At 37.8% G+C, this 20,984-nt stretch overlaps 1 protein-coding gene across 3 annotated transcripts in view; it reads left to right on the forward strand.

Annotated features, from left to right (window-relative positions):
- CCDC148 (coiled-coil domain containing 148) overlaps positions 1 to 20,984 on the forward strand; it is a 266,519-nt gene that overhangs the window by 84,224 nt on the left and 161,311 nt on the right. For all 3 annotated transcript variants that reach the window (XM_058300887.2, XM_071216424.1, XM_071216425.1), the window contains exon 3: positions 1,442 to 1,545. In XM_058300887.2, coding sequence (XP_058156870.1) covers positions 1,442 to 1,545 — 104 coding nt within the window. The remainder of the gene's footprint in view (positions 1 to 1,441; positions 1,546 to 20,984) is intronic.

Consider the following 20,984-nt stretch of genomic DNA (forward strand, 5'->3'; position numbering starts at 1 on the left):
AGGACTTGTCTTCTGAAGATTTTTTATCTTCAGTATTGATCTGTTAAAGCTCTGGTGGTACTATGTACCCTAGTAACAAAAAATATTTGTGTATGTATTTCATCAAGTATCTGATAGAGTAGCACTTTTATAGACATTTAAAAATATTCATATGGAGAATATAAGCATAGAATACAAATGAGCATCAGCCAGAGTCTAACTCGGAAACAGACACCACTTGAGTATTTAGAGTAGAGGTATCTTTAATGAAAGAAAATGATAGAAGAGCTGAGAAACCAAAAAGAGACTACTGTCATCTCTACATTAGAGGAAGATATGGAAAAATGCAGGCTATATCAGGTGCCATGGGCTGAGATTACCCATAGACAGCTGGAAACAGTTTCTCTGGAACTTTCCAGAGAAAGCTGGAGCAGTGGGGAAGTGGAAAACTTACTAAAGGAAGAGAAAGCAAGGGAGCAATCCTTTATTTCTCTTTTTCTCCCTCTTTTCCATCTCCTGCCGCCCATGACTCCCTTGGTTGAACCCAACTAGAAATCAGCTAAAAAAACACCTGCTTTATGGTAGGAACTAGATCAGGAAATGACAAGATATGGACATTTAACCAAATAGGCACAACTGCACCGTGTCTCAACAGAAACTCAAAAGCACTAATTATATGCTATGTTTTAAAAAGTATTAAAATTTGGAGGTAAATTAAGTTTAGTTGAAAATTTGGGTTTCAATGCTATATGACTTTTCATTATTTCTTAAAGTCCTTTCAAATTAATATGTGCCTAAATATTTTTTCTTATTTTATTTATAAAATAATGGAGGTGAAAGATTAAAAATGTGTGTTCATGGTCATATGTCTAGTAAGGACTGAAACTGGGACTAAAGCCAGGCCTCTAACAAATTATCCAATGCTTTTTTTTGCCATTTCATGCTGAGAGATCAGAAGAAAACCAGAAATAATACAAAGAGAGCTGAATCAAGGTTCTAGTTGTGATTCTGATGTTTATGATCTTGACTAAGTCTTTTAGTTTCTCTGATCTTGAATGTCATCATCTGTAAAATGAGAATAATGACACATATTATGTCATATGGGAAGACGTGAAAAAGGGGAGAATATGTATGGAAAGCTATTGAAAAATTTTCTGGGGCTGTATGAATTAAGGTATTTTTACTGTATGTATGGAAAATAGAATTACTTCATCTCTCTTTTCATAAATACTTTAAATGCAGTTCTTAGATTGGTCAGCATTTCAAAGCATTTTCTTTTTCACCTCCCTGCCTTTTGTTTCGCATGATCCATATTTTAGGTGAGTTTGATGTTAGAAGTTGGAATAATAAAAATTTTAAAAAGAGTAATTATTTAGCTTAGAAGATACAGATTAAATAATTTATTGTGAAAAACATATTGTAAGATATTTAATTTGCTCCTCTTTTGTTCTTCTAACTCTAGATTAGAAAAACAGTGCAGACCTCCAAGAAATCCAAAGAACAAACACTAATGAAGCAACACAAGAAAGTGTGGTGGCAGGAACACCAAAGACTAAATGAAGTCAGGTAAGAATTGGAGAAGATATCAAAAAGAACACATTGGAAATATTGAGTGTAGTTATCTAGCCAGATGTTCCATAATTTTGATGTTAAAGAAACCATTACAATAAATATTTTAACAGTTTGAATGTGAGTTAAATTATAGTCCTGTCATTTTCTCAGATTATTTTGGAACCCAGTGAATATATTAAAACGATTGTTTCTTTTCTTTGGTTAAAAAGATAGTATTCTGTATCAGCTTGCTTGTCACTGTCTTCTGTTCTCCTACTCCTCCTGTATTCATTTATATTGTATTTTGCACATTGGATTTTAATGTTTTGTTTTACAGAGTGTCTTCCCTATAAAGTGATAAACTCCTAGAGGACAAACATCCCATCTTATTCATCTTTACATTGTTGGTTCTAGCACATGGAAGGATGAATGGATGAATGAACAAATGCATGAACTAAGTTGTTCAGTGGTTTCTGGATATAACTGCATCATGACTAAATTATTCAATTTGTATTTTTTATTTTTGTCATTATTGCCAGTAGTCACTTCAAGATAAATTAAAACAAGATAATGATTTTGTGCTTGATCTTAATTATAATCTTTGAAAATAAATTTCTTTTCAAAGGTCAGGACAAAAAAAGAAAAGGTATTTTCCCTCCATTTAAGGGATACACAGTTGTTTAATGATGGTATTTATAAAGTATGCTTTTAAAAATGTACTTTTAAGCATAAATTTTACATCAAAATAGGTATTTTTTTTTTTGGTTTATCTCAGTAAAATTTCCAAATACCATGAATGTTTCTTTGATTTTGGTGCTTTTCATCTTGATAGGAGTTTCTTATTTGGCAGGTGATCCCTACATGTGAAGTAAAAGGCTCATTGGAAATGGTTTTATATATTTGTTTAACTTAAAGCATAGGAAAAAAAATTATATAACTTTTTCTCCATACTTCTGCTGTAAAATCAATTAAATCAGACCCATTTTTCCACTCACAAAGTCATCTTGGTGGATGAAGAGTTTGAACTCATTAGAAAAAAAAGTTTTTGGGAAATTGCCCAAGTTAAAACATGATAAAAAGGAAAACCTTCTGGAAACTTTAATTACAGTGTTCACTAGTGCAAATTCAAATGTAAGGGATGACACTGGGGAAGAATTTTTATCTTGGCTGTTTGGGACCCTCCTTAATATGTGTATTAAGTTGTTTTTTTAGCTAGACAGAAGTGGAATATACATACCAGTATGGAAAATAATTCCTGTGGTTTACCTGCAATGACACAAAAGCAATGGAAGTGAGGACCATTCAAGTAATAATAACCTTAATGTCTTGAACCTTATAAGGGTTGAAAATTGGACAAAAAGCACCCCAAGATAATTCCCTATGTTATGCTAGCACATAGGCTAATTTTAATATGCATTAAATGAAATTAAAAACTAATAGGAATAGCAGAAAAGTCAGAGAAGTTGCAAGATTTGTGAGAATTTAGGGGCCACCAGAAACTCAGAAGAATTTAAGTTCTATCAATGTTTTTCAATCTTTAAAAAACTATACTACCTATTAATAAGTAAACAATCATATGCCTTACCCGAGACTCTGATTTGCACCACTTGCTACCTCATTTGAGAATCTCAGACCTGCAAAAGATAAAGGCTTACAATGACACCTAACTTTTGTTAGGTACTTAGGATGTGTCAGATATGTTCTTTATCTAAAGGAACATTTACAACAACCCTACAGAGTTTAAGTGCCATTGTTATCCCTCCTTTGCAGAGGATTAAAGTCATTTGCAGGCCAATTAGCTAGTTTTTGTGAGGCTGGGATTAGAGTACTAACCTTTAACTCCTTTCCATGACCTTGAAGTTGAGCAGTTTTTTTCCTTTTTCCCACAGAATTACCTTCTTATCATCTGAGATCTAATTGATCTAGACTTGCTAGGAAAAAAAATCGCCCAACTTTAGTTTTTCAAAACCTGTACTGTGAAGTGGATGTGGCTCTGGCATGTGGGCTCCTGTATACCATATAGGAAGTCCAGGGTTCAATGCCCAGGACCTCCTGGTGAAGGCAAGCTGGCCTGTGTGGCCTACGCAGAGTGCTGGCCTGTGTGGCCCACGCAGAGTGCTGGCCTGTGCAGAGTACTGCCCTGTGCAGGAGTGCTGCCCTGTGCAAGAGTGCTGGCCCACGCAGAGAGCTGGTGCAGCAAGATGATGCAACAAAAAGAGACACAGAGGAGAGATAATAAGAGACACATCAGATCAGGGAGCTGAGGTGGTGCAAGAGAATGATTGCCTCTTTCCCACTCTGGAAGGTCTCAGGATCAGTTCCCAGAGCTGCCTAAAGAGAATGCAAGCAGACACAGAAGAACACACAGCGAGTGGACACAGAGAGCAGACAATAGAGGTGTGGGGATAAAAATGAATAAATCTAAAAAAAAAATCTGTGCTAAGGAAATATTTAAAATTTCCAAGTATTAAATTATATTGCAGTGATTAAATATGCTTTCTCAAACTCCACCTCTCGAAGTCTCAGATACACCTTCCCAAGGGTTTTTACTTCCCTGTTCAAGAATAACTGTTTTATAATACCGGGAGGAAGTTATTTACAGTATATTGGGCATTTGGTAAAAAATTGAGATTTCTATTTTCACAGGAATTTTTGTTCTTCATTGAGAACATAGCTGATTTGTTAAGTCTCATTATTTTATTATAATTCCTTCAGGAGATTTTTTAATAACCAAACTTCTTTGAGAAATATGGTTATTGTCTTTCTCACGTTTTCAATTTTAAGGCATTATTTTAAAAGTATCACCTTTATGGTGGATATCATGGGATTTTTACCATGTCTGAAATGGATCTTTAAAGATCAAATTGAGACTAGTATGAGTACTGTGTGACTCAAGGCACCAGAGAACTCATTCTGTGCCCTGCCCCTGAGTTAACTCCTTAGCAACAGTTACAAGACTTTCTTCTCAGGCTTCCATGATAAGCTCACTTGGGACAGATGCTTTCAGGAATGAGAAGCAGATCAAGCAGCTGAGGATAAGCAACCCAGCTCTCTGAGCTTTGAGTTCCTTTCTTGTTGGAGGGATAGAACTTCTGCCTTCAGTCTGCCCTGGTGCTCTCATTTCCTGGGGCCCTCTTGGCTGTTTCATTTATGAAATTTGTGCATACTCATGTGCTCTACCTTTCTTTACTGATGTCTCTTTGATTACTGTTTGCTTAAATGGCTTCTTCTTCCCTACTCTCCTGTACCTGGCATTTCACTCTTTCTGCTGAAATTGTTAATTATGTGATGGTAGCAGATCTGGAAATCCCAAAAATCCCTGGGTAATTTTTAGGTTCTGAGGTGACTGATTCTCCACATGGAACTTTGACACCATCCTGGAAAGACAAGGCCTTCACCAGGTTGATTTCCTGCAGATGGTTGCACTGTAGTTGGACAGAAAATTAACATGTCATCTAGGCAAATAGACACATGAAACAGTGCCATCAATGGTAGTATGAAAACATGGCAGAAACACTGGGCAAATGGCATTACATGGTCCTTAAATTGTCAAATTTGATACAGAAAGCTACGTTTGTCCTTCAGATGTGGAGGAGGTTGTATGTGCTGTGGAACTCTTACTCAGTGACCCCAGAGCCTATACTAGCCTGATGAATAGAGCAGGGTTCTATTCTACAGAGTCACCCTGGTCACTGCTCTTGTCCACTACAGTTTTCATCTGGTTTTTAAAACATATCCCACAAAACACTAATGTTCTTCAGGATGTTCCATGGAGAAAAATGAGTTTCATGGTCAGATAAATTAGGAAAATCCTTACACTTCATCCCCATTTTTAGAACCTCAATGCACTTTGGCATATTAAATTTTATGAGAAACCCTGCACTTTACAAGTCTGTCTCTTTTTGTTTAGTTTATCATTTCCTAATTTTTCTAGGGCATTACTGTTTTATAGAACACAATTTGGAAAGTTTAAGTATACATCCACTGCCTAGTCCCAGATTCTTACAGTCCTTGAGGCAAAAAATTGTCCTGGACTTAGTTGGACAATCAAGACATTGACAGAAATGGGATTGGGTCTTGTGTGATGGGTCATGGCTAATCTAGGAAGCTAAGATAGAGCTTACTAGAGTTAACACATGCAAAGTAGCAGGCTGATCTACAGTACGAGCAAAACCACTTCTGGTGGTTTGAATGTTTTCCGGTAGCTTTCCAGAGGTTGACTTCCTTGGCCTGTGCTCTGGAGGTGCTGCTGAGCTGCTGTCAAGGACTAACTAGCCTGACCTCTAGATGCACACACTGTGCTGCCGACTTGACCAGGCTGCCTGTTTGGGGTATGTGGGTCACTTTATAGTGTGCATGTGTGCTTACCAGCCACATCCACCTGAAGCTTATCAATTTGGTCAAAGTCTTCTACCAGCAGAGTATATTCTAGAACTTAGTGAAGGACAGGCTCCTCTCCTTTGCCTGAGACAGGGATCACTAAATTCCCATTCTTTGCCCTCATAGACATTTCATGTACATTTTCATACTGAATATAGAGTGACCTACTTTTTTGCTTTTCTAGACAAGTGGGAGGGAAACACATCCGTGTAGTTTACTTGAGGGATTCAAGACTGGGTAGTCTTAAAATTGTGTGGCAGCCTCAAGGATTGAAGAAGCTATGTTGTATTATGAAAAATCCTTCTTAAAGAGGTGCAAGGAATATAACCACATATTTCAAGCCTGAACTGAAGAAGGGGGATGGCTTATAACAGCTTTGCCCTAAACTCTTCCAACTGAGTGTCTACACTAGACCTCTTCCTAGAGGATGGGAGTGAACTGCTACTCTAAGTGGACTGAATGTCCTGAGGACTGGGGCCTTTGTTCTGAGTAGCTTTACCATCAAAGGAGATTTTTTAAGACCTTGACTAGAGAGTAAACCCTGATTTCCTGAAGGCAAGGCTTTTTTTCCTGTATCTAGAAACAGAGAGGTTCTGAATAATAATAGTGTTTCTAGAAATCACAGAGTAAGTAATTTTAGGTAGAGTCTGATAAATAGTGGGTATATAGTGATATATCATTGCAGTTTTAACTTTCATTATTCTAATGGCTACTGATATGGACCATATTTTATTGTGTTTGTTGAAGTGTCTGCCTCAAAATTTTAAATTAGATTGTTTTTCTTCTTGTTATTGATTTGCAAGAGTTCTTTGTATATTCTAGATTTATACATTTTTTTTTGCAAATAATTTTCTGCATTTGAGGTTTTCTTTTTTATTTTCTTGACCATGTCTTTCAAAATCAGACTTTTAAATTATGATAAAGTACATTTTACCAATTTTTAAATGGATCGTGCCTTTTTTTATCCTATATAAGAAATCTTTGCCTAACCCAAGAACCAGAAGATTTTCTCCTATATTTTCTTCTAAATGTTTTATTGTCCTAACTCTTAAGTTCAGATTTTTTTTTTAAATTTTTTTATTTTTTATTGACTTTGTAATAATATTACATTAAAAATATATATGTGAGGTCCCATTCAACCCCACCCCCCATCCCCCCTCTCCCCCCCCCCCAACAACACTCGTTCCCATCATCATGACACATCCATTGGATTTGGTAAGTACATCTTTGGGCACCTCTGCACCTCATATACATTGGTTCACATCATGGCCCATACTCTCCTCTATTCCATCCAGTGGGCCCTGTGAGGATTTACAATGTCTGGTGATTACCTCTGAAGCACCATCCAGGGCAGCTCCATGTCCCAAAGACGCCTCCACCTCTCATCTCTTCCTGCCTTTCCCCATACCCATCAGCCACCATGTCCACTTTTCCCAATCCAATGCCACCTCTTCTATGTGGACTCTCAATTCTATTCCACTGATCGATGTGTCTATCTTTATGCCAATACCATGCTGTTTTGACCACTGTAACTTTGTAATATGTATCAAGGTCAGGCAGTGAAATTCCTCCCACCTTGCTCTTCTTTCTTAGAAAGCTTTTGGCTATTCAGGTGCACTTTCCTTTCCAAATGAATTTGGTAATTGCCTTTTCTATTTCTGTAATTAGGCTGTTAGAAATGTGATTGGTATTGCATTGAATCTATAAATCGGTTTGGGTAGAATTGACATCTTCATGATATTTAGTCTTACAATCCATTAACATGGACTGTCTGTCCTTTTTTTTTTTTTTAGCACTATTTTGTAGTTTTCTGCATTTAAGTCCTATACTTCTTTGATTAAATTGATTCTTAGGTATTCAATTCTTTTTGTTATTATTGAAACTGGAATTTCCCCCTGATTTTTCTCCTAAGATTGTTTAGTACTAGCATACAGAAACATTGCTAATTTTTGTGTGTTGACCTTGTGTCCTGCCACTTTGCTGAACTAGTTTATTAGGTCAAGTAGCTTTGTTGTAACATTTCAGAATTTTCTAGATATAGAATCATGTTATTCACAAATAGTGAGAGTTTTACTTTCTCTTTTTTCCAATGTGGATACTTTTTTTTCCTTGTCTAATTGCTCTAGCTAGAACTTCTAGTACAGTGTTGAATGACAGTGGTGACTGTGGGCATTCTTGTCTTGTTCCTGATCTTAGAGGGAAAGCTTTCAACTTTTCCGATTGAGTACAATGTTAGTTGGGGGTTTTTCATATTTGCCCTTTACCATATTGAGGAACTTCTGTTCCTATCTTTCAAAGTGTTTTTCTCAAGAAAGGATGCTGTATTTTGTTGAATGCCTTGTCTGCATCAATCGAGATGATCATGTATTTTTTTTCCCTTCAATTTGTTAATGTGATGTATTATGTTAATTGATTTTCTTATGTTGAAACACCCTTGCATACCAGGAATAAATCCCACTTGGTCACAATGTATAAATCTTTTGATATATTGTTGGATTTTACTTTCAAGTATTTTGTTTATAATTTTTGCATTGTTATTCATTAGAGAGATTGGTCTATAATTTTCTTGTAGTATCTTTATCTGGCTTTGGTATTAGGATGATGTTGGCTTCATAAAATGTATGGGCAATTTTCCCTCCTCTTCAATTTTTTTTGGAAGAGTTTAAACAGGATTGCTTGGTAGAATTCACCTGTGAATTCATCTGTCCTGGGCATTTCTTTGTTGGGAAATTTTTGATGTTGGATTCAATCTCTTTAAATGTGATTAGTTTTTAAGTTTTTGCATGTCTTGTAGCATCAGAGTAGGTTCTTTGTGCATTTCTAGGAATTTGTCCATTTCATCTAGGTTGTCTAGTTTTTTGGCACAGAGTTTCTCATAATATCCTCTTATGATCCTTTTTATTTCTCTAGTGTCAGTCATAACTTCCCCCTTTTCATTTCTGCTTTTATTTATCTGCAACTCTCTTATTTTCTTTTTAGTTTTGCTAGGGGTTTGTTAATTTTGTTGATCTTCTCAAAGAATCATCTTTTGGTTTTTAAAATTTTCTCTATATTTTTGTTCTCAATTTCATTCATTTCTGCTCTAATCTTTATTATTTCCTTCTGCTTCTTTTGGGATTGATTTGATGTTCTTTTTCTAGTTTCTCCAGTTGTTCAGTTAGATCTTTGATTTTATCTCTTTTCTTTTTAAATACAGATGTTTAGGGCCATAAATTTCCCTCTCATGACTGTCTTCACAGTATCTCATAAATTTTTATAAGTTCTGTTCTAACTTTCATTTGTTTCAATATAGTTACTAATTTCACTTACAATTTCTTCTTTGACCTACTGATTATTTAGGAGTGTGTTGTTTGGCCTCCCCACATTTGTGAATTTACCTCTTTCCCATCTATTATTGATTTCCAGTTTCATTCCATTATGATCTGAAAAGGTGCTTTGTATAATTTCAATCTTTTTATATTAATTGGGACCTGCATTATGACCTAATATATGATCTATCCTGGAGAAAGATCCATGAGCACTTGAAAAGAATGTATAATCCACTGATTCAGAATGCAACCTTTTGTATATGTCTCATAGGTCTAGCTTGTTTATTATATTGTTCACTTTCTCTTTTTCCTTTTTGATCACCTGTCTGGTTGTTCTATCTAATGATGTGAGTGGTGTGTTGAAGTCTCCAAATGATTATTGTAGAGATATCTATTTCTCCCTTCAGTTTTGCCAGAGTTTTCCTCATGTATTTTGAGGAACGCTGGTTGGGTACATAGATATTTATGACTGTTATTTCTTTCTTGTATATTGTCCCTTTTATTAATATCTAATGGCCTTCTGTATCTCTTTTAACTTTTTTTGCATTTAAAGTATGTTTTGTTTGATACTAGTATAACTATCCCTGTTCTTTTTTGGTTTCTATTTGCATGGAGAATCTCTTTCCAATCTTTCACTTTCAGCTGGTTTATATTGCAGATTCTAAGGTGAATCTCTTGTAGGCAGCATATGGATAGCTCATATTTTTTAAACCATTCTGTCAGCCTATATATTTTGGTTGGGGTGTTTAATCGCATTCAATGATATTACTGTAAATGCATTATTTACTTCCATGATTTTATTCTTTGATTTTCATATGTCATATCTTATTTTCTTCTTCCTTTTTACTCTTTTGGGTATCCCTTCTGCTATTCTTTCTTCTATACACTCCTCCAAATCTCTCTCTCCTTTTACTTTCAGGTGTAAGTCTTCCTGAAATATTTCCTGTAAAGGTGGATTCTTGTTTATGAACTCTCATAGTTTCTGTTTGTTTGTGAATATTTTAAACTCTCTTTCATATTTGAAGGACAATCTTGCTGGATAAAGAATTCTCATCTCAAATGGGTTAAATGTGAAATACTCTCCTGTGACAATAAAACACTGCTTGTGTAAAAAGAAAAAAAAAAAAGGCCTTCTCATCTCACCATTTTTTTCCTTCAGTATCCTAATTGTATATTACCACTGTCTTTGCATCTGCATGGTTTCTGATGAGAAATCTGCACTAAATCTTATTGGGCAACCCTTGTGTATGATTATTTGCTTCCCCCTTGCTGTTCTCAGAGTTTTCTCTTTCTCTTTGTCATTTGACATTTTGACTAGTATGTGTCTTGGAGTAGGGCTATTTGGATTTTTTGATTGGGGTATACTGTGCTTCTTGGACATGTCAGTTCATTTCTTTTGTGAGAGTTGGGAAATTTTCAGCTGTCATTTCCTCACATATTCTTTCTGCCCCTTTCCCCTTCTCTTTTCTCTTTCTGGAACTCCCATGACACATATATTGTTACATTTTGTTTTATCCTTCAACTCCCTGAGCCCCTGCTCAATTTTTATATTCTTTTCTCTCTCTGTTCTCTTCTCTCTTCATTTCAGCTGTTCTGTTTTATGTATCACTTATTCTTTCTTCTATCATTTCGAGTCTACGGTTGTATGCCTCTAATGTGGTTTTGATCTTGCCTATTGTGTCTTTCATTCCCATGAGCTCTGTTACTTTGCTTTTTTTTTAAAAGATTTATTTTTTATTTCTTTCTTTCTCTTTCCCCCTCCCCCATTGTCTGCTCTCTGTGTCCATTTGCTGCATGCTATTCTGTGACCACTTCCATCCTTATCACTGGCACTGGGAGTCTGTGTTTCTTTTTGTTGCGTCTTCTTGCTGTGTCAGCTCTCCGTGTGTGCAGCGCCATTCTTGGGCAGGCTGCACTTTCTTTTGCACTGTGTGGCTCTCCTTACAGGGCACACTCCTTTGCACATGGGGCTCCCCTACATGGAGGACACTGCTGTGTGGCACGGCATTCCTTGCGTGCATCAGCACTGTGTGTGGGCCAGCTCCACATGGGTCAAGGAGGCCCAGGATTTGAACCACGGACCTCCCATGTGGTAGGCAGATGCCCTATCCATTGGACCAAGTCTGCTTCCCTCTGTTACTTTTCTATTCAGGTTTTCAATTCTTCTTTGCGTTTGCTCAATGTCTTATTGATGTCCTTTATCTTTTTAGCCATATTGACTTTCAACTTATTAATTTGATTTTAGAAATTTGTATGAATCTTGTTGATTAGTTGTCTCAAATCCTGTGTCTCATCTGTGGCTTTGATATATTCCTTTGCTTGGGCCATTTCTTCCATTTTCTTATATGGCTTGAAATTTTTTGCTGCTGTTTCTAGGCATCTGATTATGATGGTGAGTTTACTCAGATACTCAATTTCTCTCTCTTTTGTAGGGATTTAGTAGTAGCGGGAGCTGTGTGTTACTGCAGTTCTTTGATTCTTTGTTCAACCTGTTGTGGACCTTTAGGATTATCACTGTTAGTAGCTCAAATCTGGGCCGTGGGCCCAGTAATCCATTGTAGACCTGCTTCTAAAGGTCTTGAGGAGGGAAGTTGTAAGGGCCTGAAAAAGCCTCTCTTACTTATTTACTTTTAATTGCCAGCAGATGGCAATATTTGGCAGCCCTCTTAGTTCAAAGTGGGATCAGAATGTGTTCACTTTGATAAGGACTGTATCAATATGATAGAGGATCCTGCCTTGAGTCTAAGACCCTCTTGTAATTCAAACTTTCTCAGAGTTAGTTCTCCAACCTTTCCTGGCAGCTCCCTCCCCTTTCCTTGATAGGAAATAATTCCACTTCCCTCTGCATCCTTAACAACCAGTCCCAGTCCAAGTGAGGGAGATTGAGAGGGTTGGATCTTTTTAGTCCTGTGCCACAAGGCAAACAATGGTGTTGCTCCACCCAGCCTAGAAGTGTTCATGTGACACAGCAGACCAAATTTGTGGGTCAAAAGCTGAGTCAGCCTTAGGTTGTATCCCTCTCTCCCCCTTTCCTGGGGGAGGTGGATCCCTGAGGCCCCTTTTGTCTATAGCTTCTGGCCCTGAGGCCTGAGACTTCAAGTGTCTATAGTGTGGGGGAGATTGCTGGCAGTTGCAGCTGCACTTTTGAACTCAAAGTTTTATTCTCATGATTCTTTTCCTTTGCCCCTCTCTCATCTGGGTGGTGTCCAGCCTTCCCTTGGTGTTCCAAACCCTAGAACATTTTTTCCAGGTTCTTTCCACCTGTCTTCTAGCTGTTTCTCTGGGAGAGAAGAGTGTTCCATGTCTTTGTAGTCACCATTTCCCCCAAAATTTAGTTAGGATGTTTTTGAGAACTAGTTTAATCTCGTTGCTTGTAATTGGTCTGTTGAGTTCTTCTGTTTCTTCTTTCATCAGTGTAGGTTGCTTGTAAGCTTCTAGAAATTTGTCCATTTCATCTAAATTGTCCATGTTGTTGGCATACAATTTGTCAAAGTATCCTCATGATATCAGTGGCGATATCCCCTATCTCATTTCTGATTTTATTTGCATCTTCTCTCTTTTTTTCCTTCTTAGTATACTAGGGGTTTGTCAATTTTATTGATCTTCCGAAAGAATTAGCTTTTAGTTTTGTTGATTCTTTCTAATGTTTTTTTCTTCTTAATTTCATTCAATTTGGCTCTAATCTTTGTTGTATTCTTTCTTCTGCTTGCTTTGGGATTAGTTTGTTGTTCTTTTTCTGGTTCATCAAGTGTGCAATCCATTGACTTTAAAAAGGGTATTTATTTGGGGTAAAAGCTTATAGTCCCAAGGCCATGGAAAGTCCAACTCAAGGTATCATAAGTGATAGTTGCCATGTATTGAAATAAGATTGTGGGCTATCTCTGCCTGGTCTCTCAGGGTTTCCTATGTCAGTCTCTGGCGGAGGGTTCATTTCCTTTTGGGACTTCTCAGCTGTTCTGTTCTCTTCAGCTGCAAATGGAATGGGCTTTAGCTATTTGAGCCTTCTCCTTTCTGTCACAAAATTCTCTCCTCTGGCATCTATGGAGCTTTCTCTCTGGTGTGTCTTTTTGAGAGTGTCTGTTTATATAGCCCACCAAGGGGGTGGGACTCAACCTGAGTCACACCCTACTGGGAAGTGGTTGTGGCTCAACTGATAGAGCATCTGCCTACCATATGGAGGGTCCAGGGTTCTATACCCAGGGCCTCCTGACCTGTGTGGTGAGCAGGCCCATGTGCAGTGCTACCATGCACAAGGAGTGCTGTGCCATGCAGGGATGTCCCCTACATAGGGGAGCCTCACATGCAAGCAGTGCACCCTGCAAGGAGAACCACCCCATGCAAAAAAAAGCGCAGGAGTGGTGCCACACATGCGGAGAGCTGATGCAGCAAGATGACACAACAACAACAAAAAAAGCAACACAGTTTCCTGGTCCTGCATGACAAGAAAGCAAGCGGACACAGAAGAACACACAGTGAATGGACACAAAGAACGGACAACGGGGAGGGGGGAAGGGAAGAGAAATAAATAAAATAAACCTTTAAAAAAACAACCCTAATCTTAACATATAATTTAATCAAAGGCATCTCAGGTGAATCCAATACCATCAAAGGGCATCACACCCAGAGGAATAGATTAGTTTACAAACACAATCTTTCTCTTTATGAGATTCATAAATAATCTCAAACTGCCACAGATGGTGATGCCCACTCTGTTTTTGATTGAGAGGGGGTTTAGGTCCCATGGGGCAGATGGATGGAACTTTCTTGCTTGCAGTTGTAGATACTCTCTTTATTATTTTATTTTTATTTCTCTTTTTATCCTTTTAGTTACTTTTACTAATAATCTTCCTTTCTACACTCTCTTCCAACCTTCTCTCTCCGATTTTTCCTTTCAATCTGCTGAACTCCTTTTAGTATTTCTTGAAGGGCAGGACTCTTTTTGACAAATTCTTTAAATTTCTGTTTATCTGTGAATATTTTGAACTCTCCTTCACTTTTGAACGACAATTTTGCTGGATACAGAATTCTTGGTTGGTAGTTTTTTCTTTCAGTACCTGAACTATGTCATACCACTGCCTGCTTACCTCCATGGTTTCAGATGAGAAATCAGCATTTAATCTTACAGAGCTTCCCTATATCAAAGGGAATTTTCTATTTTTGCTTTCAGGATTCTGGCTTTCTCTTGAGCATTTGACAATCTGATAAGTATGTGTGGATAGGCATGATGTTTAGGCTAATGTGTTGACCATATAATTATGGTCAGTTCTTTGGTCAAGTAAGCACTGGAATAACTGTAATACAAGGACATTTATGGACTTTAGTCATTGTCATTGAGTTCATTGCGTAGATGGTTGATTACATTTACAAACAACCAAAGAGTTTGCTCTCACCAATGATTGATGTTTAATCCAATCAGTTGAATGCCTTAAAGGAGAAAGTGATTTCAGCATTGAGGGGAAATTTCAAGCTTGACTTTGAACAGCCAATGTCTCCTGGGAACTCATCAAGGATTTTCATCAGAGTCTCAGGTGTGCAGCTTGCCTGCAGAATTTGAACTTGTGCATCCCTGCAGTCATGTGAGAGAATTTTATAAAATCTCATACTGGGAGTGGATGGGGCCCAAGCAGTTGAGCACCACCTCCCACATAGGAGGTCCTGGCTTTGTTCCTGGTGCCTCCTAAAGAAGACAAACAAACAAGAAGCAGACAATGAGCAGACATCAAGCAAAAATGACAAGCAGACAATGAACAAAAACAATGAGCAAACAAAGAAAAAACAATGAGCAGATAATAAAAAAAAGAACAATAAAAGCCAAATGAGCAGGAAGTAGATATGGCTCAAGCAGTTGAGTGCCCACTTCCCACATGGGAGGACCCAGGTTCATTTCCTGGTGCCCCCTAAAGAAAAAACAAAATAGACAATGAGCAGGCAATGAGCAAAAAACAATGAGCAAAAATCAACAAGCAGACAATGAATGCAAACAACAAGCAAACAGATGAGGGAGCCATCGGTGGGGGGGGGGGAGGGGAGAGGGGGGAATCTCATAATATTTACAATTATTTCCTGTCTATTCTGTTTCCCTAGAGAATGCTGACTAATACAGCTTGGTACCAGGAGTAGGATTTGAAGCAGGACCTAGTAGATGTCAGATAGAATTCCTATAATGAACTACACCCATTCCTCTTTGGCCTTTAAAGTTCTTGTTTGAATATTTGTTACCACCACCAAGATCTGCACCTGTGGCAGCTCTACCTGTGCCTGTGCCCTAGGCTTCAAAGCTTACCACAGCAGCCCTCCTACTCATTTGCAGTGTAGCAGCTGTGGGGTGGCATGCTCCTGTCCCTCTTGTACGCATCCTGACCGCCAGGAATGGCTGGTTATGGGACTAATGCTCCAGTGCCATCCATTTTCAGGGCCAATGATTCTCTCTCCCTAGAGGACCCTGACTAATATAGCAGATCTGCTAGGATTTATTTTACTTGGGGTACACTGCATTTCTTTGACATGTACATCCATGTTCCTCATAAAAATTGGGAAACTTTTGGCTACTATTTCCTCAAGCACTCTTTCTGGCCCCTTTCCCTTTTCTTCTCCCTCTGGGATGCTCTTATATGTTTGTATGTTTCATTTCCCTGCATCATCCTTGTTGGATTTTTTCCTTTTCCTTTTTTTTTTTTGGTCTATCTGTTCTACTGTTTGTGTGATTTCAGATATTCTATCTTTGATGTCACTAATTCTTTCCTCTGCCTGTTCAGATATGTTGCTATGTGCTTCTAGTATATAGTTATATTTTTTCGAGGTACTGATACCTGGGTAATGATCCTGGGACCTCATATGTTGGAAGCCAGCACTCAACTACTGAGTCAAATTAGCTTCCCTGAGTTGGGCCTTTTTTTTTTTTTTGCTTGTTGTCTGTTTTTATTTTTTAGGAGGCACTGGGAACCAAGCTCAGGACCTTCCATGTGGGAGGCAAGTGCTCAACCCCTTAAACTACATCCACTCCCCTCTAGTGTATTTTTAATTTCTTGAATTGTGCCTTTCATTGCTGTACTATCTGTTATCTTTTTATATATGTTTACTATTTCTTCTGTTTGTTTCCCCAGTGTCTTCTTGGTATTCTTTATTTCTTCCTTCATTTCATTTAGTTGCTTAAGGATATTTATTTGGACATTCTTGATTAGTTGTTCCTTTTTGTGCATTTCCTTCTTTTTAGGTTGTTCATTAGACTGGGCAATGACTTCCTGTTTCTTAGTATGTTGTATAATTTTTTGCTGATGTCTAGGAATCTGTTTATCTTGATAGTCTTATTAAGTTGGTTGGTTTCTCTTCCTAGTCTAGGATTTTATTTTTGTTTGGTTTTGTGGTAAGGGTCCTCCTACCATTTTGATTCCACTTATTCTATAAATTGTAGTTCTCTGCATTCAACTGAAAGATTATTAGAGCCACAAAAAAGAATAATAAAGAAAAAGAAAAGAAGGAAGAAAGAAAGAAAGAAAGAAAGAACAAACATGAGACAGAAAAAAATAATATGAGGAAAAAATAGTAAAAAGGAATAAAAATTTTAAAAGGTGAAGAAACAAGGCAGGAAAAAAAACCAAAATAAAACAAACAAGAGACCAGATAAATGAGAAGAAATAAAGACAAAACAAGGAAAGGCAGAAAGGAAAATAATAAAGAAGAGGGATAAATGAGAGAAAGAAAAGAAAAATAAAAAAGAGGAAGGAAAGTTAGTAAAAAAGAGAAAACGGTAAAAATAATAAAAAATAAAAAAGGAGGAAAAAAGAAAAAGAAAAATGGAAAAAAGATGAGAAATGGGAAGAGAAGAAAGAAATGAAAAAGAGAAGGAAAGAAAATAAGGAAAAGAAAAAACAAAACAAACAAACAAAAATATCTGGGCCTCTCTCTCGGACTATCGGACTGGTCAGGCTCCTGTTCTCAAGTTGTGTTGGCAGTTCAATCACCCCACACCCCCTCTTTCTGCAGGTATCTGGGGGAAGAGGAAGGGGGAAAAAAAGGCCTCCTTTCAGGCCACTAGCAACCCACTAATCTATTCCTCTCAGGCTACTTGTACCTGCCAATCAATCACCTCACAGCTTCAGTAGCTGGATGAAGAGGGGGAAAAAAGGAAATAGTAAAAAAGAAAGAGAGTAAATAAAACCCTCAAGTCTCCCTGCTCTCACCCATCTTCTCCCTATCCTAAGTAGGCTGGGCACAGGCCCATCTGTGGAATTGCTTCTTAGCAGCTCTCTTCTCCTCCAGGTCTGGCTGTATGGCTCCCCGCTTCCCCAGGGCCAGCTGGACATCTCCCCTCTCCCAGGAGCTGGCTGGGGGGTTCCACTCTCCTCTAGACCTGTTGGACAGTTCCCCCAAGGCCAGCTGGGACCCTCCCACTCCAAACTCCCTTTCCCATTTCCCCCTGCAACACTCTGACTTCCCATATTCCCAGCAAGCCTGCCTACCTTCCCAGTTTCTGGAGGAAGAGTGCAGTCTGCTATTCCCTACCTACCATCTTGAACCTCCCTTTAATATCTAAGTAGTGGTGGTTTGCTCATCATTAATTCTCTCATCTTTTAGTGATCTGAATTGGCAGTTAGATTGGCAGTTTTATTCTTTCAACATTACTTTATGGCCTTTGTGGCTTTGTTAGGCCTCAAAGCAAGGCCTTTATGGATAACCAGAGATGGCATGAAGAAAACTTCAACACGAGAGTTAGGCAAACTCACATTTATTACATCTGCAGAGGTAAGGAGCAACAGGAGAGTTAGGCAAACTCACATTTATTACATCTGCAGAGGTAAGGAGCCAAGGTCAGTCCAAAGTGACTCAGACCTGACTCCCTATGCTGCAGTTTCACTCTTACTTAAATATCCAAGTTACTACTTTGCATTTGCTTTGATTATGCATTAGTTTTTATACATATGGATGAACACACATAGCTGGTTATATAATTGTGTGATTAGCTTGTTCAGGAAATCACGCTTGCACATACATTGCATGATCAAGAAAGGGGCAGATAACTCCACCCCTGGGTGGGAATTTTACTATGTCAATTAAGCAAGTTGAAGTGAGGACAGCAAGGGGCTGCTTCTGCACAGGTCCGGCCAGCTGGTTGAAGCTGGTTTTCACACTTCATTACCTCAACAGGGTATTCTTGACCACCAAAAGTGAAATTTGGCCCAGAGAGAGGGTTGCATTTCATTACCTTCTGATTTACATACAATTCTTTTCTTTGTATCCTAGCAACAGGGAGAGAAACAAGTTACTTTCAGGTATTCAGTCATCCTACATCCATCAGCTCTGGTAAGAAGGCTGCTGTCATTCTTATCTTTGGTCTTCCAAACGTGTGTTTCCATCCTCTTGCTGCTTTTAAGATAAGTTCTTTTTTTTTTTTTTTTAAACAATTCCTGCCCCCCTCTGCCTTTTTTGCTGTCTGTGTCCATTTGCTGTGTGATCTTCTGTATCTATTTCTCTCTTTGTCTTCTGTTCTCATTTTTTCTTCTCTATGATTCGCCAGGATTCGATCCTGGGAACTTCTGATGTGGAGAGGGGTTCCCTGTCACCTGTGCTACCTCAGTTCCAGGTTTCTACTCTTCTTTACCTTGACTCTCCCCTTCATCTCTCTTTTGTTGCATCGTCATCTTGCTGCGTGACTCACTTGCACGGACACTCGGCTCACCACATGGACACTGGCTTGCTGCACGGGCATGCTCTCTCTTTTTCTTTTTTACCAGAAGGCCCCAGGGATCAAACCTGGGTCCTCCTATGTGGTAGGCAGAAGCCCTATTACTTGAGCCACATCCACTTCCCAAGATTTTTTCTTAACACTGATTTTCAGAAGTTTTTAATGATGTGCCTTGGTGTGCTTTTCTTTACATTTCTTCTGCTAAGATTTCTTTTAGCTTCTTGTATTTCTTAGATTTTGGTTTTCATGAAATCAGAACATTTTCCGACATACACCCACCCCTTTACTGGATCCCAATCTCACATATATAAAACCTCTAGATATTGTTCATGGGTCACAGAGTTTTCTCTTCCTTAATTCACAGCAATTTTTCTCTGCTTTGGTTTGGATTATTTCTTTGCTATGTCTTCAAGTTAACTGATTTTTTTTTGCAGTGTTTAATCTACTGTTAGCTCCACCCCATTATCACTAGAAGTTTCATGGTTTTTTTTTTTTATCTTCTTTCTCTCTCCTCATCATGCTTATGTTTTCCTTTATATCCTTGAACACAAAACTGGCACAGTTTCTGCCATGTGGTGAAATATTTAGGCCTAAACATAATAGATATTGTAAAGTGATACCAACTAAAAACTCTGCCAATAGAATTCTCAATACACATAATTTATTAGGTAATTTGAATTGTTCAAGTGCCACCAGAGCATTTTATAAGTTTGGAGATTTATATTAAAAAGGTAAAACAGGTATATTTCTCTATGCCTGGCATTATTATTTTTTCCCTCGAAAAGAGAAACAAAATGCATATCGATAGGCTTAGCAATTATATAGTAAGTATATTTAGATTTAAAAGGTCCTGTGAATCAAAGATTATTTTGTACTGATAAATGTGGCCTAGCCAGAAAAATGTTTTGATTTTCTTGACTTTATTCTCTCATTGAATTACATAAAGCAGTTGAGCCAAAAGTGATTGGATACCTTTTCCTTTGACTGAATCTTAGGAAGAAATAATATAGTGAGGGATATGTCCCATCTCCAATATAACAATATTTTTGGAAAAACACCAACCAAGGGTTTGCCAATGATGGATAGGAGCTGGGGAAATGAATGCTTTTGAAAAGCTGATCTCTAAATCAGACAACAATGCAGCTGTGATTAGTATTATATCTGTCCTTTTAAAATAGCCACCTGACATAAAAGCCTAGCACTCTTGCTTTTCATGGGACAATAAATATGGAGACCTCAAAATTTAGCCATGATCTAACTTTTTTCTGTAAACCTCAACCTCACTGATTAAAAAAAAAAAGCTGATGATAAATTTGAGTTAGACAAAGACTGAGTCAGTATTTGGCTACTGGAGGTCGTTTGTGACTGACAAAAATGGTTTCGGTACAAAACGTGAATAAAGCATGATTGGAGTGAGTCAAGAGAGAGAACACGGAAAAACTAACAACTTAATGGCAATAAACTTGAAGCAAACTGAGCCACGGTCTATTAACAGGGAGTCACATCTATTGGGGGGCAGAGGGAGAGAGCAAGAACAAAGACCAGTAAAAACATTTTTCCATGAGGCCTGGTGTGGGAGAAGAGGAGAGCTGGAGATTCAAGGGCATCTATGATAAATAGAAATAGAGTGCTAGATGTTTGCTAGACTATAAGCTTTGTTAATGGTAAAGCTTTGTTACAGAACAGAGCAAAGCCACCTTCCATCCTTCCCAAATTAAAATTCCCTCTCTCCTACATACAGTTCCTGAAGAATGGTGGATCTGCCTTAATGAAGGGGTAAGAGGCTAGAGAGATTGCACTTATCTGGAGGACAAAGTATTCTGACAGAGGGCTTCAATCCTGGGTATCAATATAAGATTTAGTTTGAGGAAAGAATTTGATTGTCCAAACTAATAATTTAATGAACTCATTAAGTAGAAAAAGTCTCATCTTGATTCTCTCCTAGACTTAAACTGGTTATACTCTGTGCCTATAGTCTCAGTTTTAAAATAGGAGGAATATTACTATCAATCTTATATTGTTGAAAAAATGATTACAAATCCTTTACATTTGCAAATAATAATAATAATTCTTATAAATTCTGA

The sequence above is a fragment of the Dasypus novemcinctus genome, chromosome 7, assembly GCF_030445035.2.
Source record: "Dasypus novemcinctus isolate mDasNov1 chromosome 7, mDasNov1.1.hap2, whole genome shotgun sequence".
Lineage (NCBI taxonomy): Eukaryota > Metazoa > Chordata > Mammalia > Cingulata > Dasypodidae > Dasypus > Dasypus novemcinctus.